Raw genomic sequence first — 24,842 nt, 5'->3', positions numbered from 1 at the left:
TTTATTATATGGATAGCTCAGTGCCACATGTGACCAACTGCCTCTGCAGCTTATTTTGAGATGGGTAATGGAACTAGTAGGCAAGATCATGGTCTATGAGAGCAATTTTGGTACTGTGTTATTACAATGCTGCCACATGTGAACCAATGTGACACTACAAGATCACTTGTGGTGTGAACACTGTGACACTGCAAGATGTCCCATGGTGCAAGTATCGAAGATTAGTAAATGTGATGCAAGATGGTCAATAGAGAGAATGAAACACTGTCAATCTCTGACTTTTCTTCTCCCATGATGATGGTACATACCAACTGGGGAAATATACCGCCAGTGATAAATCTGTTATGTTTGTTCATTGCACCTTTGAGAGATACCTGAAGAAAAATCAAGTTAAATGATTTTTGTTTGGCAAAGCACTTAGGTCATTTGCTGCTATGTGCAACAATGTTTTGACAAAGTGTAAGTCATTATTTGCTATTTTTTGCATTTCAGATCAATGCGGTCTTAAGCAGAAAAGAGATTCTAGCCGTCATAAAAAGGTTATCAGTAAGAAACTCAGTGAATAATGACAGCAATCATATCAACAAGGTGAAAACTGGGTAAATCCATAGAAATAAAACTTAAAGCAAGTGACTATTTCAAGCTCGTAACGGCCTGATATATAATGGACTCTTGTTAGTACATCTGTTACTATTGTGTTTTCACAAACAGAACGTCCATTTTTGGAAGTCTCAGTCCCAACAGAATTAAAAGCATGTTAAACTGACTTATTTGTGCATTCTCCCTGACAGCTTAGCACATTCTAATCTGGGGATATCAATACTGTTTGGGCAACTTTTGCAGTCGAGAGTTGTGAGAGTGGTAGGTGTAGGATGTTTATGGCAGCATGGTGAGGAAATATGCAGGCAGACAATGCTATTCACTGCCTGCACTTCTGTAAGTCGAACAGATTGTTTGCTAGTTCGTATAGGTTGGCAGTAGCTCTGAGAACTTCTGTCTTCTGTAGTGGACAACAAACTGAACAACATGTCATTCAGTCACTGTCTCCTTTGTTCGTGTTTAGCGTTAAGTCGTCCCCCATTCCCTCCCACCAAGGTCATTTTCTTTTTTTCATGTGTGTTAAACGGTGCACCAGTTCAACATGGATAAAAAGACAGTGAGCCTGTTTACCAACAATGAAAAGTGGAGCATTATTCAGGAAATGGACAAAAATTCACACAAGAAACGAGCTGATATAACATGAAAACTGAGCATTCGTCCATCAACATTAAATACAATAGTGGGGAAACAAAAACGTGTATGTAACATATTTAGAAGGAGAAAACAGCAAACAAAAATGAGTCTGCAATGGTCAGTTTCCAGAACTGGAAAATGTACTACTAAAGTTGATAAAACAAGCTGATGCTTCAAACATTTCAACTGAAGATACAGTAGTTCATGCTAAATGCAACAAGAGTTGGGACTCACAGATTTCAATGTGTTCAATAGCTGTATTGAAAGGTTCAAGAAAAGGCATAATTTAGTGTATAAATTAGTTCGAGGTGAGTCTGGAAGCATAAATGATGACACTGTTCAGTCATGGAAAAATACTCTTCCCTCAGTCACAGAAAATTACATTTCCAATGACATTTTTAATGGAGATGAAATGGGCTTATTTTTTCACCTTCTGCCTGACAAAACTCTCGCATTCAGAGGAGAAAAATGCCATGGCGGAAAATTTACTACAGAGACGCTAACGGTTTTATTATTCTGTAACAGAAGTGGAGCAGAAAAGTTGATGCAGTTAATTGGAAAGGCGATGAGTCCACAACGCTTCAAAAATGTGCAGGCATTTCATGTCAATACACGCCTAATGCAAATGCATGTCTAACAACAACTATTTTCAAACAATTCTTGCCTGCCTGGGATGCAAGATTTGGTATCAGACATAGAAAAAACAACCTGTTTATTAACCTGTACGCACCACATCACCAAGTTACAGTGTATCTATGTAACATAAATGTAGTTTTTTTCTCCAACTCGTACAAGTCACCTTCAGCCAGTTGCCCAAGGCATTACAAAATGGCTGAAGCAGAAATCATTTAAGATTCTTGTAAAGAAGAGGCTGGCACCCTCTACAATGAGAAAGTTTACAATTTTGGATGCTATGCATTTTGTAAGAAGTGCTTGGGATTCCGTGCAAGAAAGCACAATACCAAACAGCTTCACGAAGACTGGTTTTCATCAGATACTGGTACTTACACAAGACATAATGCCAGAAAACAAAGCAATGTCAATTGAACAACAGCAGCAAATAATGGGATGAGAAGAAAACACTGATTGTCTTAGATTTGATGAATCTGTTGATTGTAATTAAGATACTGCCATCTTTCAGTCATGACATCTGAGGATGTGTTGAAGGAGCAGATGGCAGACAAACAGGAGGGAAGTGAAGGCAAGGATAAACCAGAAACTTTACTGGTTCCTACAATGTCAGAAGCTATTGAACCAATGGACACAGTTAAGTATTATGTTTTGAGTTTCGAGGTCGACGTAGAAATGATGAACACATCAACCAAGATGGAAAATACAACATAAAAATTATTATATGTAAAAAAAAGAACTGTTGATACATTTTTCAAATCTTTGTGAAGACAGAACGCACTGTATGTTGTCACGTTATAGTGTAGTTAGGCTAACAACATGTACAACATACCGATAGTTTGTTGAAATGACAATCCCTATTCAGTTACCAGTAGTGATTCACTAACAGACAGACACTAAATGAATGATGTTTGTTTATTTTTGAGAAGTGTAATAAAATTGCAATTTTAGCATATTTTTATTTTTTCTTCATTACATGCCAGAAACGTATTTTGGATGTTAGAGGGTGCACTCACGTCACATGACTTTCCTGCATTCCAGCTGGCTGATGGCAGAAGTGTACTCATCCTGTATGTTGGATTTAGTCAATGTCGTCATATTTAACACATTTTTGCTTCTTGTATACTAACATATAATTTTGAGGATTCCTGGGTTTCATAATTCAAAAATCTTGAAAAGTTGCATTTTGAATTAGAAATTATCATTGTAGCACACACAAAGTGTGATCCCATATTACACCAAGTATGGTACCTGTAATTCTGCATTTCCATCGACAAAAAAATCAAATCACTGCCAAATTAGGTATTTTTCAGTAGTAGGTTTTCCTGCTTATGATGTTCCAAATCTGCAGTCCTTTCAAATATGTGCTAACGAAATTCCATTGTACTGGAAATTGGATTAAAATTCATCACCAATTGGAGGGCATGTGATGGTTACTAAAATATCGATTTACCAAGATATCAGTCTCAGGAATCCAATCCAAAGATATTGCAACAAAGGATCACGACATAACAAATTACCAGATGCTAATGGGATAGAGCATATGCTTAGTAAGAAGTTTTACTGGGGAATGTTGTTCATTATAGATGGAATTATAGCATAAAAAAAAGAAAGAAAGAAAAGAAAAGAAAAAGAAAGAAAGGCGAGGAGCCTGCCTATTTCAACGAGCTTGCCTGCTCCCGCTGTTTGAGGAAAACCTGAAAGACATGACAAAACACCGAAGCATAGATAGGAAATGATCCTGACACTTACTGACTCCTTTATCATGTACTACATACACTACAGTAGGAAGGACAACATGGATAGAAAATATTTACCACCAGAATTGAATATGTCAGTAATATACAACTTATATGAAACAAACTGTGACAATGAAAGAGACATTACTCTCTCAGACATAAAAATAAAGTATTTTATATTCACATTCTAAATACATTATCTGGCGTACCACAATGTTATATTGTATCGTCCTAGACCTTCATAATGTGTGTGTTGCACATGACTGCATCCAACTACATGTTGAACCAACAATAATTTTGCACACAATTTATGACAATAATTACTAATCATATTATAATCAATTGCATTATTACTATAATATTTACTATGTGGCAAAATGGGTCTTTCATAACTCCAGAAGGAATACTACACTTTGACAAGTTGCAACATTCTCACAATCAGATATTCCAATGATCCAAGAAGTATTTATTCTATTATAACTACATTCATGGACCACAAATGTTTACCAATCAGGTTATTAATTTCATTTCATTGGATAGACAAAAAATCTACTCACCAACCGCCGGCAGAGCGCACACATAAAAGACTGTTGTGATTGGCAAGTTTTCGGAGCCAGTGGCTCCTTCTTCATGTAGAAGGGTTGAAGGGGAAGGAAGAAGGGTGAAGGAAAAGGACTGGAGAAGTCTAGGAAAAGAGTTAGATTTTGGTAAAGTCACCCAGAACTGCGGGTCAGGGGAGACTTAGCCTATGGGATGAGAAGGAAAGACTGATTGTTCTCAGGTTTTCAAATCTCATCCAATGCAGTCCCCAGCAATCAGTCTTTCCTTCTCATCCCGAATGGTAAGTCTCCCTTGACCAACAGTTCTGGGTGACTTTCCTGAAATGTACCCCTTTTCCTAGACCTCTTGAGTCCTTTTTCTTCACCCTCCTTCATTCTCATTCAATCCTTATGCCTGAAAAAGGAGCGACTGGCTCTGAAAGCTTGCCAATCACACCAATCTTTTATGTTTGTATTCTGCCCTTACTTGGTGAGTAGACTTTTTATCTATCCAATTAAATTTTTTTTATCAATATTTGATTGTTTTCGAGGCTATTAATTTCAGTCAACAATGACCATCTTCAGACCTAAATAAAAGCATAAAGACATAGCTTGACATAAAAATATTCCCAAATTACACAAGTAACAGAATCAGAAATCATTTAGAGCAAATATGACAACATTTTCATATCTGTGCAGACACAGTATACTACACATATTGTGTCACTATATATATAGAATGCACAGTCATAATAATTAGCCGTATAAGCTTCATGCCCATGTTACAAATTTTGACTACCATGAACAATACTGCGATTATATTGCTGTACAGCAGCGAGTGACATGTATACTGTCTGGCATGTAGATTTGCCGCTGCACATCAGTTTACATGACTTCAATAGAAATATTATTTTTAATTCAGTGCACAAAATCTTTCTGGCAGAATTTAGTGCAAATAGATATACAAATGTGAATGATTGTATTTACATATTATAGAATGACATGTAATGAGAAAGGAAGCTTCATTAAAATAGAACTATGTTATTAATAGAGCAGAACAAATAACCCCTCAGCCAAGTGTACACATCGTGCCCACGCAATCCAGTCATTAAATGGGAGCCCATGACTTGTTCACAATAACATGCAATGAAATGGGCAAATGTCATCGGACATAAACAGCACTATTTGTCACACGTCGTCTATTTGTGAGATTCAGTTCAATAAAATGTAATGAGGAAGGAGGCTTTATTACAAATATTATACTAACAATGTAACGAGCAATATACAGTACCATTGTACAATGCAAACTATCATTACACAAAGTCTGCAGTTTGTTAATAAAGCAGAACAAAAATGACTTCTTTCTCAGGGCACATGCTGTGTCTACACAAACAAACCAGAAAATAGTATCACAAAATACATGACAAGCCACACCCATACAATCCACCCACCAATCGGGAATACACAAATTGTGTTTATTTTTAATCAAGTCTCCTTCCTCATTACATTTTATTCCTTATAACTTAAGCACTACCACCTGCACTTTGATATCTACAAGGTACATCCAACTTGAAAAGTTGTATAAAAAATAGAAAACTTCGACAATGTGTGTATTTCTTTGTTATTTTTTAGTGGTGTCCTAGACCTATTATCAGATGGAGATGGCATGCCTGTCTCGCAAAAATGGGATGCTGGGGATCAGTGAAACAAAATGGCTGCACTCTTGCAGGTTGCACCAATGAGGAGTAGCAATATGTGATCAGATTTCTGTTAGCTGATAGGGTTGAAACTAGTCAAAATCCAGCGTTGGATGGCAGTGCAGTATGGCAAAAGATGTTTGAGTATAACGCAACTCTACGAGACTGCAGACAAGTTCAAACGGGTGTGACAAGTGTTGAAGATTCTCCAAGCCCAGGACGCTGTGTCTGTACAGTCACAGTGAACAACACTGTGTGAGCTGATATGGGGAAACAGGTATATTATGGTGCATGATGTTGCAGTAACTATGAACATCAGTGCTGGATCACCCCTCAATACTGTTCATGACATACTGACGTTTAAGAAAGTGTGCACAATGTGGGTTACAAAACATCTGTACATGACTGAACGGGGAGATATTTCTTCACCATATTGTAACAGGCGATGAAAGTTTGGTGCATTTTTTCGAACCTGATCAAATGCGGCCTTCAGTGGAGTGGCAACATTCTTGAACATTAAATGTTGAGAGGTCAAAATATGAACAGTGGGACATATGCAAACCTTATGTATGAAAATCTGGAATCAGCAACCTTGAGAGAGCAGTGTGGAGTGGTGTCCAGTGGCATCCTGCTACCGCATGACAATGTGAGGCCACAAACTGCTAGTCATATTAGATACCATCAAGAACCTGAAGTTTGCCTGCTTGTCCCAACTCCCATATTTCCAAGATCCAGTACCTTCAGATTATCACATTTTTAATCCACTGGAATAAGTGGTTACTGTCACGCCCCCCCCCCCCCCCCCCACACACACACACACACTGCCGCCACACCAAGATTTCTTTGCACATGCAACTGAGAAGCTTGTCCAGCACTGACATAATTGCATGGAACTTGAGGGGGATTACATTTAAAAATAAATTAGTGTTGTTTTCCATTCTCATAATACATTCTTCTTCGGGGTGTCTATTGAATGACTCTTGTACCAAATTCAGCAGGAAATATCTTGTACACTTAATTAAAAATAATATTACTACTGAAGTAATGTGAACTGATGTGCAGCAAAGACATCTAGCATGCTAGAACGTATACATGTCACTCACTGCTGCATGGCAGTGTAGCTTGTTTCCTCAAAGTGTCAATATGTGTGTAGCAATGGTGCTCATGGTTCTCAAGATTTATAACTTCAGGATGGAGTTCGTATGGCTAGTTATTATGACTGTACCACCTACATACAGAGTGATTCTTATTAATGTTTAAAAACATCCAAAGCAACATAGATGATGCTGAGACAAGTAATTTAATATGAGACACATGAAGACGCAATGTCAGAAAATAAACCAAAAGTGGATGCCAATGTTGAACATATGACATTATCAGATGACATACCTTGCCACACGAGTAGTGGTGGAGCCTATCTGTCTGTCCCACCTGCTCATCCCAACCCAAGTCAAGTATTCATGTCGGTGTGGCTCTGGGCCCACATGCACGATTTTAACGCATGGAGCTCAGGATTCGAGGCTCGTGTATGGCAGGGAGCATATTTATTATTGTGTTAGACAATTGTGTGTTTACATGGAGTAAGATTTATTACTTTATTTACAAGTCTCGTGGTCTTTGCCAGTGTACTGTAAAGTAAAACAACAAAAACCTACCATATTGCGTACTACGTCAGAAGTAAATAAGTATAAGCTTCTAAATTGCACCATTACCAGTAAAAGTTTACAAACAAAAAAAGAAGGGAAGAAGGGACAAAAGAAAAGAAACAAAAATTAAGAACAGCTTTTACTTGGTATTTGTGCAAGTTGGAAATACCTGTAATTAAAGTTACGTCTGTACACTTACTTCTAGGTCTTAAGACGGTCATAATTGACTGACATTAACAACACGATTGCTGGTTTTATAATAAGATAAATATTACATATTTCCCACTGCCCTACATTTTTTATTTCATTCTGAACTGTACCCTTAGTTCGTTTCAAAACATTGTAAATGGCACATAGTCACTTTTTTCACCCTTTATTAAGTTCTAATTTCAAATTGACAGTTACTGAGGAATCTCTATGGTTACTAACAGCAAGATTTAAGGTGTTTTCAGAACAAACAGTTACTGTCATCTTAGTACTCAGCAATAGAGTTCCTCATACTATTTGAAGAACTTTGATACACAGGAAGCTGTAGTAATTGCTGCAGACCACAGGTTGAAGTAATTCGTAAATCCACTTACATTTGCTATTATCTGGTTGAACCAGAATATTCACTAACAAAATACTGTATCTCTTTAAGAACATGGCTGCTATGGCTCTAAAATGGAGCCTGCTTGAAAATTAATAAATAACGCAAGGAGTGAAGGTAACAACAAAATCACCGTTTAGTCCACACCCTGAGTAACTGACAGGCACAAAAACAAGACAGAGACTGTTGCTAACCTGTGGACAAATTGTTCTTCAGAACTAATAAAACACACTAACATCTGCATGCCTACACTGTCCTGGCCATCTACAATGTGTCAGCACTGCAGCTCTCCTGGGGCAAGAGAAGTTGGTGAAAAGGGGGGGGGGGGGTTGGGAAAGGGTGACTGGTAACTGGGGAGGGAAAGACAGCAGGTGCAAGATGTGAGAATGTGGCAACTCATTCTGAGCACAGCACGTGGAGACTGAGGCCAGGATGTTTCTGCCCGGCCTCGATATCCTCTAGTCTTTTCTTGATTCACAACCTTCGCACACTTGTACTTTAGCGATGCTCTACACCCACTCTACCAAACAATCTCTTACCCCAGTCAACACAATCTCTCACCCCAGTCAGTCTGCAGTGCCAGCATACCGGTCTCAGCCGGGACAATGTGGCTGTGAAAGTGCATTTGTGTGGTATGCATTATATTAATTCTGAAGAACAATTTGTAAAAAAGCTAGGAATGTTTTCAGTCTTATGTACCTGTCAACGAGTCATTGTTGCAATTATGTGGTCGGTTATTACCTTTACTTCTTTCATTATTTACATTCTGCCAAGGACTGTTTAAATATTGTTATGACCAACATGAAATGAGTTGCCACTAAGGCAACTGTTGTTTGGTTTCAGATCTCAAGTCCTCATCTTCTGTGATGATGCAGCTAAACAATTCTTACTTTTTCCATTGTGGTGAGTAAACTTTCTCAATGCATTTGTCATTATTAAGAATGTATCATTAGGATCCACCAGGAGTGCAACAACCCACAATGAAATACTCTAAAACCATAATTATCACCTTCTTATTTCCTGGTGAATGAAATCTCTTATTGCTACTGTGAATATTGGTACAACACACAGACTGCCACATGCTTACGGATGGCTGTTTTACCATCAGGCACACAAGCTGCTGTGGCCGCAGCTACATGGCCATGAACTTGGTAAACATATTTCTTGGAGTTGTACCAAAGATTGATAAATGTTAACCACACCCCAGAAATGAGACTTTAGGCGAAAAATTTACCCTCACTTTGAGGTGCACTTAAAAATCAAATCAAGTATAATTCGTTATATGAGGGATAAAGTATAAAGTGGCACCACCTCTCAGGGCTTTGTGGAGAGTAGTATTTATTTGTAATAATTCAAATGAAATTAACTTTAGCCAGTTGGAGACTTAAAATTACTACAAACACTAATAGCAGTGAGAATTCATTATATCTATTGAAATAATACGCACGGAACTATAGTAGCTGGGGCCACTTAAACTTTTAAAGACTGTACTGGAACAAGTGTTCGAGTTGTATGTCAGTCTTTCCATGTCATGTGAATGACCTGCAAAGTATTTTTTCTTTCAATGAAATACAGTGTTTTCATCCAAGAAGGTTATATCTTGACTTAACAGAGTATTGCAATCCACATATTCAAGGTACTGACTTGTATCGTTCCTTGTAGACCTATATGCTAAGTAGGGTAATTATTAGATTACTTTTTTTAACATTATAGACAATATAATTTGTCTGCAACATAAAATCATTTCCAACACGAGTGATCCGTACAGAGTGCAAACTGGAAGTACTGTCATCACTACAGAAAATCTTTCTCCTACAGTCTCTCCTACTTCTGTCAATGTTGTTCGACAAGTAAGTTAGGTCATAGCCACCTAGAATACAGACGGCAATAATTAGGAACTACACACAGGTGGGCTGTGAGCGGGGATGTGACAGGTGAGTCTCGCTGCATAGCATACCTGAACAGTCGGGATCTATATTGCTGTTGTTGTTGTTGTGGTCTTCGGTCCTGAGACTGGTTTGATGCAGCTCTCCCTGCTACTCTATCCTGTGCAAGCTTCTTCATCTCCCAGTACCTACTGCATCCTACATCCTTCTGAATCTGCTTGATGTATTCATCTCTTGGTTTCCCTCTATGATTTTTACCCTCCATGCTGCCCTCCAATACTAAATTGGTGATCCCTTGATGTCTCAGAACAAGTCCTACCAACGGATCCCTTCTTCTAGTCAAGTTGTGCCACAGACTTCTCTTCTCCCCAATCCTATTCAACACCTCCTCATTAGTTATGTGATCTACCCATCTAATCTTCAGCATTCTTGTGTAGCACCACATTTCGAAAGCTTTTATTCTCTTCTTGTCTAAACTATTTATCGTCCATGTTTCACTTCCATACATGGCTACACTCTATACAAATACTTTCAGAAACGATTTCCTAACACTTAAATCAATACTCGATGTTAACAAATTTCTCTTCTTCAGAAACACTTTCCTTCCCATTGCCAGTCTACATTTTATATCCTCTCTACTTCGACCATCATCAGTTATTTTGCTCCCCAAATAGCAAAACTCCTTTACTACTTTAAGTGACTCATTTCCTAATCTAATACCCTCAACATCACCAGACTTAATTCGACTACATTCCATTATCCTCGTTTTGCTTTTGTTGATGTTCATCCTATATCCTCCCTTCAGGACACTATCCATTCCATTCAACTGCTCTTCCAAGCCCGTTGCTGTCTCTGACAGAATTACAATGTCATCGGCGAACCCCAAAGTTTTTATTTCTTCTTCATGGATTTTAATACCTACTCCAAATTTTTCTTTTGTTTCCTTCACTGCTTGCTCAATATACAGATTGAATAACATCGGGGAGAGGTTACAACCCTGTCTCACTCCCTTCCCAACCACTGCTTCCCTTTTAAGCCCCTTAACTCTTATAACTGCCATTTGGTTTCGATACAAATTGTAAATAGCCTTTTGTTCCCTATATTTTACCCCTGCCACCTTCAGAATTTGAAAGAGAGTATTCCAGCCAACATTGTCAAAAGCTTTCTCTAAGTCTACAAATGCTAGAAACGTAGGTTTGCCTTTCCTTAATCTAGCTTCTAAGATAAGCCGTAGGGTCAGTATTGCCTCACGTGTTTCAACATTTCTATGGAATCCAAACTGATCTTCCCCAAAGTTGTCTTCTACAATCTTTTCCATTCGTCTGTAAAGAATTCACGTTAGTATTTTGCAGCCGTGACTTATTAAACTGATAGTTCGGTAATTTTCACATCTGTCAACACCTGCATTCTTTGGGATTGGGATTATTATATTCTTCTTGAAGTCTGAGGGTATTTCGCCTGTCTCATACATCTTGCTCACCAGATGGTATAGTTTTGTCAGGACTGGCTCTCCCAAGGCTGTCAGTAATTCTAATGGAATGTTGTCTACTCCCGGGGCCTTGTTTCGACTCAGGTCTTTCAGTGCTCTGTCGAACTCTTCATGCAGTATCATATCTCCCATTTCATCTTCATCTACATCCTCTTCCATTTCCATAATATTGTCCTCAAGTACATCGCCCTTGTATAGACCCTCTATATACTCCTTCCACCTTTCTGCTTTCCCTTCTTTGCTTAGAACAGGGTTTCCATCTGAGCTCTTGATATTCATACAAGTGGTTCTCTTTTCTCCAAAGGTCTCTTTAATTTTCCTGTAGGCAGTATCTATCTTACCTCTAGTGAGATGAGCCTCTACATCCTTACATTTATCCTCTAGCCATCCCTGCTTAGCCATTTTGCACTTCCTGTCGATCTCATTTTTGAGACATTTGTATTCCTTTTTGCCTGCTTCATTTGCTGCATTTTTATATTTTCTCCTTTCATCAATTAAATTCAATATTTCTTCTGTTACCCAAGGATTTCTACTAGCCCTCATCTTTTTACCTACTTGATCCTCTGCTGCCTTCACTACTTCATCCCTCAAAGCTACCCATTCTTCTTCTACTGTATTTCTTTCCCCCATTCCTGCCATTTGTTCCCTTACGCTCTCCCTGAAACTCTGTATAACCTCTGGTTTAGTCAGTTTATCCAGGTCCCATCTCCTTAAATTCCCACCTTTTTGCAGTTTCTTCAGTTTTAATCTACAGTTCATAACCAATAGATTGTGGTCGGAGTCCACATCTGCCCCTGTCTTACAATTTAAAACCTGGTTCCTAAATCTCTGTCTTACCATTATATAATCTATCTGATACCTTTTAGTATCTCCAGGGTTCTTCCATTGCTATGTTGTGAATATTGGCAGCACCGAGAAATGGCTTGATGTACAGTGACGTGTGCCGACAACTTCTGAATGAAGCTGTAGAAAGTAAAACTGTACTTACCGTTCTTGTCAACTTCTGCAAGTTTCTTAAGAGGTGCATTTTTGGACCACAAAAATTACAAAAAGGAATGCTGGCTTGCATTTGGGTAAATACAGTAATCCAATTGTCTTACTCAGTATATGTGTTGTAAATACATTAGCACATATTTTTATTTATACCACTTCGTTACAAATCAGTGACTAATAATGATATTCATAAGGATTTAGATTCTACTAAAAATAATTACCTGGTACTGGAGTTTGACCAGATGGTTGAATTTTTATAAGAGACTGTGGCTGCTGAGCAGTCTTTGGCAGTATACTTGTCGGTCCTGTCATGACGCGAGTTGTTCCATCAGCTCCTTCATAGGAAAACAATGGTGCAAAATAGTAAAAAATTATAATACTACTAACTAAAAGGCATGAAACATGATTTCTGAAATGTATAAAACAGCTTGTTAAAAATCCATAATATTTGATAACATGGTGGAAATAAGAAAAGGGACCAACGTAAGCAGAGTTTGAATAGTAGGAATGAAATATACAATGGTATGTTTACTTTAAGTATATAACATGCAGGAGAAAGGGTTACCCAAATAAGAGAAGAACATTAAAAGACTAACAGAACTACTAGTACTGAATAAATTAAAGTTTTTTATGAGTGGTATCTCTCAAGCACACAAGTTTGTTTGTATGGACTCTAGATTTGTATTTCATATGATTTTCAATTTCTTTTCAATCAAAGAACGAGCCTCGGATTAAAAATACCTAATATAGACAACACTTCTTGTTCCTTTATGACAGCTCATCACAGCCTGAAGAAAAACCAAGGAACGCAAGAAGATACACTAAACAATAACAGAAAACTAGAACCAAAGAAAAAGACAAAAAGAAGTTGAGAGTGGGAACTTTAAATGTAATAACCTTGACAAGAAAGACTGAAGAGATTGTAGACATGATGGACAGGAGAAATATTCATATCCTTGGATTGAGAGAGACCAAGTAGAAGCGAAAAAACCTTAAATTGCTAAGAGGTGGGTACAAATTATACTGGCAGGGTCACAATAAAGAGCCAAAAAATGGAGTGGGGTTTGTGTTTCACAAAGACATTGGCCCAGTTACAGCTGGGAGCTTTGTACGTGAAAGGATAATTAGAGCAAGAGTGAACTGAGGAAAGAATAGTTTTACTATACTCCAAGTGTACACACATCAGCAAGGGAGCAGTGATGAAGAAAAAACGAAATTCCTTGAAGAACTGGAAGACCAAGTAAGAGAAGATAACATTATGATAATTGTGGATCTGAATGCTCAGATCGGCACTGATAGAAATAGATATGAGGAGGTGATTGGCCCTTTTGGATATGGAAAATGAAATGTTGAGGGTGAAGAAATTCTAAATCTGTGCATAAGGAACCATCTTTTAGTGAAGAATACGTTCTTCAAGAAACAAGATAGCCATAAGATTATTAGATATGGCTGGGGTGGTAAATCTAAGACAGTTATAGACTATATATTAACGGGCAAATTAATTGGAGGAAAAAGTAAGGGACACTAAATACATACCAAGTGAGCACTTGGATAGCGACCACAGGTTACTAGTAGCTGATCTAAATTATACGATGAAAAGTTTGAATGCTGTACAAAGAATGCCAAAAATTAAGGAGTGGAAGTTGAAAGAAGAAAAAAAAAAGACAAGTTTCCAAAATCTAGTAGCACAAAAACTGAAAGGGGTAGTGTAGAGGAAGAGTGGAACCTATTTAAAACACCAATAGTTAACAGTGCTGTGCATGTATGCGGCAAAACAACGGGTAAAGTGAAAGGCAAAGAAAGCAGTTGGTGGAACGATAGAGTAAAAGATGCTATTAAAAAATGTAATAAGGAGGGAGGGAAAAGGGGGGGGGGAGAGAGAGAGAGAGAGAGAGAGAGAGAGAGAGAGAGAGAGAGAGAGAGAACATGGAGTTTGAGAAAAGAAATCAGAACCAGGTGCTGGTACCAAAAGATGAACACAAGGTGACAACACTGTAGGAGGAATACTGACAAAAGAAACTCCAAGCAAAGAGAATTGTGAAAGAAGAAAAGAAGAGTTGGGAAACATTCAGCCAGAAACTAGAGCAGGATGTCAAAGGCAAGCAAAACCTGCTATATGGGTTCTTGAAAAGTAAAAGATCCGATAGAGAAGACATAAAAGCGATTGAAACGGAGGATGGGGATATTATCAAGGACATGGAAGGTATCAGAGAAGAGATGAAGAATTATTTTGAAATCTTACTAAACGGGGAAGGTGCACAAGAAAGTGACACTGAAACCATTGAATTAGAGGAAGAGCAGGAACTAATCTCTTGGTTTCAAACTGAGAATTCCCTGAAACAGATGAAAAGTGGGAAGCGGCTGGAGTAGATGAGCTGACAGCGGATATGATTAAAGCCACAAGAATTCATGGAATACAATGGTTACACTGGGTGCTGGGGTGATATGGAAAAAAACAAAGTGCCGGATGAATGGAAAAAGGAATTATAATACCACTGTTCAAGAAAGACAGGGAAAAATAGATCTCATTTTCTCCCTCCATCAGTTAATGGAGAAATATTGGGAAAAAGGAAATAACTTGATAGTAGTATTTGAGGATTTGCAAAAAGCATATGACAGTGTACCAAGGGATAAAATATGGGAATGCTTGAAACAACATAATGTTCCTGATTCATTAATTAAAGAAGTCCAGATGCTGTACGGTGGTTGTGAGAGCAGTGTACAAGTAGGAGGTGGAAGATCAAATTGGTTTAAGACAAAGAGAGGTGTTCAGCAAGGCAGTTCGCTCTCGCTTTTCTCTTCATTACACTTACGGACATGGAAGGAAGAAGAAAAAGATCTCAACGCTTTCGTTTTTGCTAATGACATCGCCATTTGGGGAGAGATGGAAATGGAGGTTCAGAGGAGACTAGATTACTGGAACACAAAATTTAAAAAATTCAAGTTAACTGTAAGTAGGAACAAGACAGTGGCAATGAAGATGAGCAGGACACCCACACCTTATAACATCATACTGGAGAGGGAGAAGGTTGAATGTGTGAAAAGTTTCAATTATCTGTGTTGCAACATATCACATGATCGAAGTTCCAAACTAGGAGTCTTAAAAAGAATAACAAAAGGATCTAGCTACTTACACCAAGTACGAAATCTAATCTGGGACAAGGAAGTCCCTCAAAGAGCCAAACAGACCATGTATAAAATTTATCTTCTGCCAATCGTGATGTATAGTCTAGAGACCTGTGTCATAAATAAGAGACAAGACAGTCAAATACAAGCACGTGAAATGAAGTTGCTTAGGCCAGCTCTACAAAAAACTAGGAGAGACAGAGTCAGGAATGATTATGTAAGGAGAGACCTGCAGGTGACATTGACTTCAGGAGAGAATGAGTGCTTTGAGATTGAAGTGGTTCGGTCATGTGAAGCGAATGCATCCCACTCGAACACCACACCAGTATTTGGAGATGGAGGTACCAGGAAGAAGACCAATTGGGCGGCCTAGAAAGAGATGGACAGACCAGGTTACAGAAGATCTCAAGAGGAGATGTAAGGGAGAGGGAAAAGCTATAACAGGAGAGAAACCAATGGAGGCATATCATTCACAAAATTCCTACCCAGCTCACTGGAAGGAAATCCTGATAGTGATGATCATTTTCATCACTTATGTGTAGTATTAACATATTTCTGTCCTACACAGGGAAAAGAACTTCGTTAATTAAATTATTTTTTAAAACATGTTTTGAACTTCTCAAATAGAGGGCAATCACAAATAAAAAAATTAAAATATTTAAAAATGGTCAAGCTACCATCACTGGACCACTCATATGGATTGACCCTTTTGTTGACTTTTAAGTACAGTTGCTATCTTGTATAGAAATAACTACATGGAATTTGAATATTAACCGTATTACAAAAGGAGGAAGATGACATGTGACACAGAGAGAGAGAGAGAGAGAGAGAGAGAGAGAGAGAGAGAGCAGCTGTATAATGGTAGTACTTAACATCTCATCAATTTGAGTCTCAAGGCACTACATCTGGAGCACTTATTCAGATTGGACACATGTGGACCTTTTTTATAGAATCATACTAGAATTCACCACACTTACTTTAGGTAATTATGGAAAGCCTAAATGAGGAAAGGCAGATAAATTTGAACTTTGTTTCTCTCAAATACATGTTCATATGCTCCTCCCATTCCTTGGCTATGACCGATATACACAACTAGTTTCCTGAATCTGTTGCGGTCCTGTTCATCCACGAGCTAGGGCAGTGGCTAACACTATTACAGTACAGAACTTTTTACTGAGGATCCTAAGGGCAAGTGAGTTACAAGAAGTCTGCAAATATCTTGAAAGCAAAGCTCAACAGCAGAAAGCTCTCAAAGTCTTAAACATTTTGGTGCCTCACTGTATCTCTCATAAATTCATTTGTTTAGGAGTGATGAATAATTCCCATAGAGGAGACAAATTAAAGAAGCCAGAATAAAATAAGTAAAACTATCAGTTCTAGTAAGAAAGCATTTTTTGTTAAGTACTGGCAGTCTCCAGTAAGTGTACACTGACAAGGTGGATGGCCACAAAATTTGTAATAGAATAGACAGTATATCATGTAACATAGTAGACAAAAGTACCACTGTGCTGCATTTGCTTATAGCATACCCTTTGGGGTGTGGTTTGATTTTCATTTTATGGAACATGAGGGAGGTGCTGTTTTACATTACAGTGTTGATCACATACAACGTGAAGGGTATGAAAGGTATTACACAAATAAGGTGTTCCTCATACATTAATTTTTTTAACAGCATCTAAAGCAGAAACACCATGAGATGATAGGAAAGAAAATGACTGATTCCTTCAAAGTGGGGCAGAGACAGAGAGTAATCTGGCACTACAGTTACAAGAAACAACAAAACAAAAACAGGTAAGGGGAAGATAAAAATATACATAAATGAATGAAGGGAAATTTGCAGTTAATCCTGGTCAAAGGAACAGAAAAATTGCAGGTAAAACTCAAATACTTTCTGATTTCAATAAATCTGGAAGTTCCACATTTTACATTACTGACGCAGCTAGCAGTTTTGATCTTTTGCAAAAACGATGAATTCTTACTGTTATGTTTCATTGCTGACCATATTTACATAGTCAGGGACACTGCTTTTACTGTGAGCAGTCATATGGCATAAATGTTCTGTTGTCTAGCAATCCCTCCTCACAAACACATCTCTCTCCTATCCAAATTGTTGAATGGACACTTTGTGATACAAAACTGTCGCTACTCAGGTCACGACTTCACGAAGGAGGACGAACAGTGTCAAACAAAAATTAAGCCTATTGTTGCAATTACTATCACTGTAGTCATAATTAATTTTTGTATTAATGATGAATTTTCGCAAAGCTGGAGTGCAGGAAGTGTCACTTTTATATATCTCAAACACAATGGTTCTGTCTTCTTCTCCTGTTTCCCTGCAACTATACATAATTATCACCTTCCCATGTGGTGTAAATAACATAACACATTATATATTACAATAATTCAATGCCAAGATTGTAAAGTTCTCCGGAATAACTGGTGTAAAATGCTTAGTAAAGCTGCTGCTGTGGTTCACAATAAAGCTGAGCCAGAAGACAGCAAGCAAGACATTTGAGTGGGGGAAATTAGCAAATTTTTCTGGGTGTAGGTTCTCCCAACATTTTAAAAACTGAACTGTCACCAAATGGAGAAAATTAATATCTGGGCCTCAATTTGCAGTGGTCTTGGTCTGGGTCTACCAATGGAAAATGACATGGCTCTACAACAAAAAAAAAAAAGTTAACTCACTCTAGTCACTGAAACCTGAGCACTCACAATGGTGAGGCCCTGTTTTTGATGATATGTGTAAGAGAGGGTATAATAAATGAATATGGCTACAATGACAAACGAATTAATGACGTAAGTGTGTTGGTGGGGTAGACATGGGGCATGAGGGTACTGCCAGGTGTGACTTTACATTTGTGAAGCTTTTTACTGTTGACATAAACTTTTGCCATGAATACTAAATATATGTAGGAACAATTTTGTCTGGATAGTGTAGGGAGAAAAAGCGATCAATAACAACGAGGTCAGGTGCAGATGGCATCAACAATGAGGAGGAGTTTCCCTTATGGGAAAGCTGCAGGGACGTATTTTACAAATCAGGTAACAACTGGAGATCTTTAATACACACATATCAAAAAAAGTTTTACATCACCCCGATTCCCAGAACTCCTGAAGATAGAGGTTGACTGTGGATATTGTATCACAGGCACAGTCCCTTTGATTGTTCAGAATGTCACTAAAACCGCCAAAAGATGTAAACAACCATGCATGAGCAGCGCCTCTTAGACATAGAGAGTCCGACAGCCAATCAGTTCCAGTCACTCCACCAGGAAGGAGGTACACGGCTCATGTTGTCTGTAGTTTAATCATACCTAGATGGTCAATAATGCGGTCCGATCGTGTCCAAATTGTTACTTTGTGCCAGTAAGGGTTCTCAACAAGGAAAGTGTCCAGACATCTCAGAGTAAACCAAAGCGATGTTGTTCAGACATGGAGGAGGTATAGACGGACAGGAACTCGACTACAGTGGCCAGCATGTTCTCAAAACATGAACCCTATCGAACATGCCTGGGATGGACTCAAAAGGCCTGTTTATGGACGATGTGATCCACCAACTGCTCTGAGGGATCTATGCCAAATTGCCTTTGAGGAGTGGGACAATCTGGACCAACAATGCCTTGATGAACTTGTAGATAATAGTATGCCATGACGAATACAGGCATGCATCAATGAAAGAGGACGTGCTACTGGGTATTAGAGGTACTGGTGTGTACAACAATCTGGACCACCACTTCTGAAGGTCTTGCTGTACAGTGGTACAACACACAATGTGTGGTTTCCATGAGCAATAAAAAGGGCGGAAATGATGTTTTTTCTGCACAGGTTCCTGAACTCTCGGAACAGAGGTTATGCAAAACTTTTTTTGATGTGTGTATTACTGATAGTTAAAGCCAAGATTCTGTACATGCTGATGAACTGACAGCAACAAAAGAACTAGAATGTGAGAGGAGTTTTTAACTTGTGTAAGAAGTGTTAGGAGAGGCCATGGGTTTTCAAAATCTTTTCCAAATCAATCTCAGTAGTGGAGATGTGGCCACAATGCCAGATTATTTATAACAAAGTGTCGAGTTATAATGCAAACCATAAATCAAATTTTTTCATTAGTTAAACTGCAAATAGTGTCCCCTGTTTTCCAGCAGTATGATTTAAAAATCAGATGTGAGTGTTCAGTGAGATTGGCTACGGTGAGCCGTGAGTCTATATTACAATTTGATGGTGGTTAAGATAGACGTGTTTTTGAAATAATCAACAAAAGATGGTGCAGTGCAGCACATGGAAGAAGACACTTCTGGTGTGGTGGAATGGAAGAATTGTGTGTGATACGAGAAAGAGAGAGAGAGAGAGAGAGAGAGAGAGAGAGAGAGAGAGAGAGAATGAATTTATGGCTGGCTCAGAAACATTTGACATTTCCTAAATGAATTTGCCAGATTATATAACTGTATGATACATGCCGTACACAGAATGCACATGAAAATCATAGCCAGACAGATTACCCTCAATGTCAGAAGACTTAAGTTATAACTGTTCTAGCCTTACTGGGATGAGGAGCTAAGGCTGATCTTTAGCAATGCTAGTGATGATCAGTGACATACCACTACTGTCACTTAATTTGGAGAGAAATGGAATGCTGTATACACTTATAAACACTAGTAAAACTTATAATTAAGCATAAGCATTCATAACAAAGATATGTAATAAGACCACATAGTATGGAACAGGTGGCTATTTCAAATCACAAAGACCAAAAAGTGGAATCCTCATGACGAGGATGAAAAATAAGCACTAATTAGACACATATTTCAGTTTTACTGTATGTATGTTTATGTTTACAGGCATGACTGGAACAGCAAATACTAGTGGTAACTCATAAGGACAAAAGTGAAAGAAAAGGATGTTTGCATACTTCTGTGGAAAAATTTATATTTGTAATGTGAGCTGACTAAATCTTGCAAATACTAGAAAATAACTGCAAACAAAAAGGCACGGGGTTATGCCCACATTGCCATCTAATACATATTTGTCAATTGAGAAACAAGTTATTCACAAACAGTTTTATGTAGTAGCTAAAATACAAAGGTCATATTTTATAATTAAATTACCTTTAGTCATGAAAATTCGCCTTGTACCCAGTAATGCCTTGCCAGAAGTGTTGTTTGTGCTAGTCAGAAGAGATGTGAGAGTACTCTTTCCGCTGGTAAGTTGAGTATTTGGTGAAGATGGAATGGCTACTTTGGTTACAACTTTTAGTGAGCCATCAGCTTGCACTGCAAATTAGAAAAACAAAGAACATCAAGCATTTCATGAATCCCATATTAGCTCCGGAGAGCTGCTTCCTGCATTCCAAATCAAATGTAGAAACATAGATTAATGTTAACTAGGAAGCCCACTATTTGAATATTATTTGCTTTATTTTATCACTGGAGAGAAGCTGGAGAAGAAGGCATCCATAGACAAGACTGCTCATCTTTCCTGTAATTTCACGTACTTTAACATCCTTAATACTACTAGTGTGATATACATCAGCAGGAATACCTGTAGATAATTTAAAGTTTTACATATCCTGTCTTCCTCTCACTCTACTTACATATCTTGTCTTCCTTTCACTCTACATTTGGCTTTATAGTCCTTATATTCATACACTAATGTTTTGTTTATGAAAAATTCTCAGGTGAAGAACTGGACTATTGTGACAAGTATACAGACAACACACTGGAAGACTCAAGTAACACCACACAGGCACTTCCTTTGGTGACTCAGGAGTCAAATGCAAGAGTCTACTTGGCACCCACAGGTGGGCAAGTGCAAACCACACTAGAGACGTTCGTTAGAGGCACCGGCCTACTCACTCATTTTGCAGCTAAGTTTCTGCCAGGCTTGATGAGTTTTCAACACCTGCTGTGATCTTCAGCAAGCTTCTCCCATTTGTCACAGTCAGTATTAAATGTGTTCATATTGCACTTTACGCAATCTTTAAAGCGTTAAGCAGGTGTTCCAGTCGGTCTCATGGCATGTTCTATCCCACTAAGTTGTGTATCTCAGGGAAGATGGGTGTGGTCTCAACAATGTAAGTGTCTTAGCCACCTTCAGAGTGGTGGTGATACTCTGTAGTTTCGCAGCATTCAGGACCATTTGTCACATGGTCCCTCCATGTTATGCCTAGAATGTTTTGTAATGCACCACAGATGAAAGGTGTTGAGCTTGTTTTGTTTGGCATATGGTGTCCAGGTCTCGGCACCATAAAGAAGACGCTCACAGAATGCACGCTTGATAGATGAACATTTTTGTGGTCAGTGTACAGTATTTGTTGTCCCATACTCTTGTGCAGAGCTTACCAAAAGTGTTCACTACTTTGCCAATTCTTGCATTTATTTCGTCATCTAGAGAAAGACCTGACTCTAGCTAACCAGGATAGCAGAATTTGTTGACTACCCTCAAGAAGGGTCCACCTTTTCATATGGCAGGTGAATCAGTGTGTCCTTGTGACATAATGTGCGTAAGCCTTTGAAAATCCTCTTGAGTGTCTGCCATGAAAGCTGCATCGTCAGAAAATAAAAGTTTACTTACAAAAAGTCCTCATGATAGCACTTGGCTCTGAGTAACAAGATGTTTTTAAGTTTCTCGACAGCCCTGGAACATAGATATGTAACGGGAGAGTTTTGGAGGACACCCTGTCTTCACTAATAAAGTACACAGTCCCTGCTGACTGTGTCAAATGCCTTGTTTAGCTCGATGAAAGCAATGGACTATGGTGTCTTTGGCTTGTGGCGTTTTCCTGAATTTGTCAGAGTGCGAACACCAAAACAAGTAGTAGACCACTGAGCTCAAAACCAACATTGAGATTCAGGTTACATAAGCTCCACAAGCTTGTCCAGTATGCCCAGCACCAAACGGGTGAATGCTACTCTGATGATAGTCAGCAGTGAAATTCCACGGTAACACCTGCAATCCCCATGATTGCCTTTACCTTTGTATAGAGTGATAATGTTGGCATCTTGCATATCCTGCTGCACAGCACCACAGACTAAAATTTCAATACGAGGTTATAGAGCACTGTTAGAAGTGGAGTCAGTTTGATAAATTCTGAGTGGTTGTTGTCTTTGCCATGGCATTTCTTGCATTTAAGGTGCACAACAGCTCACTGAAGTTGCTCCTTCGTAGGCTCCTCGCCCAGCTCATGGCAAAGTGACAAATGAGAAATTTCTGCTGCTGCTATTGGGCTGATGTTCCCTGGATGTGACCACTCACAGCATGTGTTCCACCCTTCGTTGCAAACTGTTGATTACAATCTTTGATGTCTGTGCCACTGATCTCCTCAAGTGATTCAGTCTTTCCTAGGAGCAGGCCCAATGGCTTTCTTGATACCCAAATACACTCCGCCGATGTTTCCAACATTGGCACATTCCTGTATGCTGGTGCAATGTTTCTCCCAATATGTGTTAACAAAGTGTGCTGAACGACTGCCTTTGCTTTGCTTAGAACCCTGCAGGTAGTGTTGTGAAGGTTTAAGTGCCAGTTGATAGTTGCCTGACACTTAGAATCAAGGAGCAGTTTCATGACATCAATATTCTCATGGAGCCAATTCTGGGATTTTGCTTTCAAAGTAGCAAATGTAGTGCTGGCCGTAAATGATAAGAAGTAACTTGATTTTCAGCCAGTCTTCAACAATGGGTGCATTTGGTCTCAGGTATCAATTTCTTTCCAAACTCTATCACAAAATATTTCTACTGTCCCAGAGTCCTTAATTTTGCACAGTTTAGATCTTTGTTTTGCTAGGTGTCTTAGCAGAGGAATGAAGCTAACTTTTGCAACTGCTATTATATAACCGTGCCACAATTAGCAATAGGAAAGAGTATGCATGGAGAAAATGGTGGACACTTTCCTCTTAGTTAAAATAAGATCAAGTCAACACCAATGTTTGGAGTGAGGGTACATATAGGAAACCTCATGCCTTGTCTTGCCTTTAAAGTAAGTGTTAGTGATGCACAGTTGGTATTTGGCACAACATTCAAGCAGCCATAAACTGTTCTCATTCATCTTCCCCACCCCATGTGTGCCTAGACAGTCTGGTCAAACAGCAGAATCACATGTGATGTGGGCACATAAGTTGCCTACAACGCATATCTGAAGGATGCACTCCCTGCAACACTTCACTGAGATGTTCCTAAGACTGATGCTTTAGGTCTGCACTCAAGGTCAACATTGGTGCATGTACAGCTATCAGTGATATTGGTCCGCTCATAGTTGACAAAAGCAAAAGTCATAATGCCTTCTGAGATCCCAATTGGTCTAAAAGTGGTGTATAATAGATCATTGTGAATGGCAAAGTCAAACATCATGTTGTCTGTGTCTGGCAACAAACACCCTTTCCTTTCCAGAAAAATGTGTAATTTCCCTCCTGAACTGAACCCTCATCTGGTAGTCTGGTTTCCTGCAAGGCTTCTACAGCAACAGTAGGCCTGGCTAATTCCAGGTCAATCACGGCTGTTTTGTGAGATCTTGAGAGTTTCCAAAGGTGTCTGAAATGCCTTGCTTCATAGTACAGATGTTCCATGTTCCACAACATAGTGAGGTAGGTTTACACTTCTTTTTAGTCCCGGTAGGTGTCAACATTATGGTTGGTTGGTTGGTTTAAAAGAGGGGGGAAGGGACCAAATTATGAGGTCATCAGTCCCTCGTTCGTAATACAACAATGCCACAAGTGTGGGAATAAAACAGATGAGACATATAACACAAAACGGCAGGAAAGGAAAAACCACAAGAGCAAAGGAAAGGCAGCAAACACTAAAAGGAACAAAGGAGGACAAGAAAACACAGAGATGCTAGAAATGGAAGAGAGTAAACCAAGAAGGCAGAATACAGTGGCTGGCTGACCACGAGAATAAAAAGGAGAAGCCAGCCACTCTGCAACACATTAAAACCCCCACACTAAAAGCACTAGGATGGAGGACACAGAGGGAAAAAAGGACATGTGCTAAACCTTAGATCAAATGATAAAACACACCCTCATGAATAAAACGAAAAACTAAATCAGCCAATGAGGCATTGTCAGATAAAATGAGTGGCAACAAGTCCGGTAACCCAAGATTTTGTCGCTGGGCAGTCAAAGTGGGACAGTGCTAGAGAATATGGGCCACTGTCAACAGGGCACCGCACCAACACTGAGGCGGGTCTTCATGGTGCAAGAGGTAATGGTGGGTCACCCAAGCATGGCCAACACGCAGCCGGGAGAGGACAATTGATTCCCTGCAAGAGGCCCACATGGAAGACTT

At 38.9% G+C, this 24,842-nt stretch overlaps 1 protein-coding gene across 1 annotated transcript in view; it reads right to left on the bottom strand.

Annotated features, from left to right (window-relative positions):
* LOC124716404 (nucleosome-remodeling factor subunit NURF301) overlaps positions 1 to 24,842 on the bottom strand; it is a 274,017-nt gene that overhangs the window by 65,831 nt on the left and 183,344 nt on the right. Inside the window, exons 23-24 of the mRNA XM_047243171.1 lie at positions 20,673 to 20,837; positions 12,663 to 12,776 (exon numbers count right to left, since the gene is read on the bottom strand). Of these exons, the coding sequence (XP_047099127.1) occupies positions 12,663 to 12,776; positions 20,673 to 20,837 (279 nt within the window). The remainder of the gene's footprint in view (positions 1 to 12,662; positions 12,777 to 20,672; positions 20,838 to 24,842) is intronic.

The sequence above is a fragment of the Schistocerca piceifrons genome, chromosome 1, assembly GCF_021461385.2.
Source record: "Schistocerca piceifrons isolate TAMUIC-IGC-003096 chromosome 1, iqSchPice1.1, whole genome shotgun sequence".
Classification (NCBI taxonomy): domain Eukaryota; kingdom Metazoa; phylum Arthropoda; class Insecta; order Orthoptera; family Acrididae; genus Schistocerca; species Schistocerca piceifrons.
This window is presented reverse-complemented; position numbering and strand designations above follow the sequence as displayed.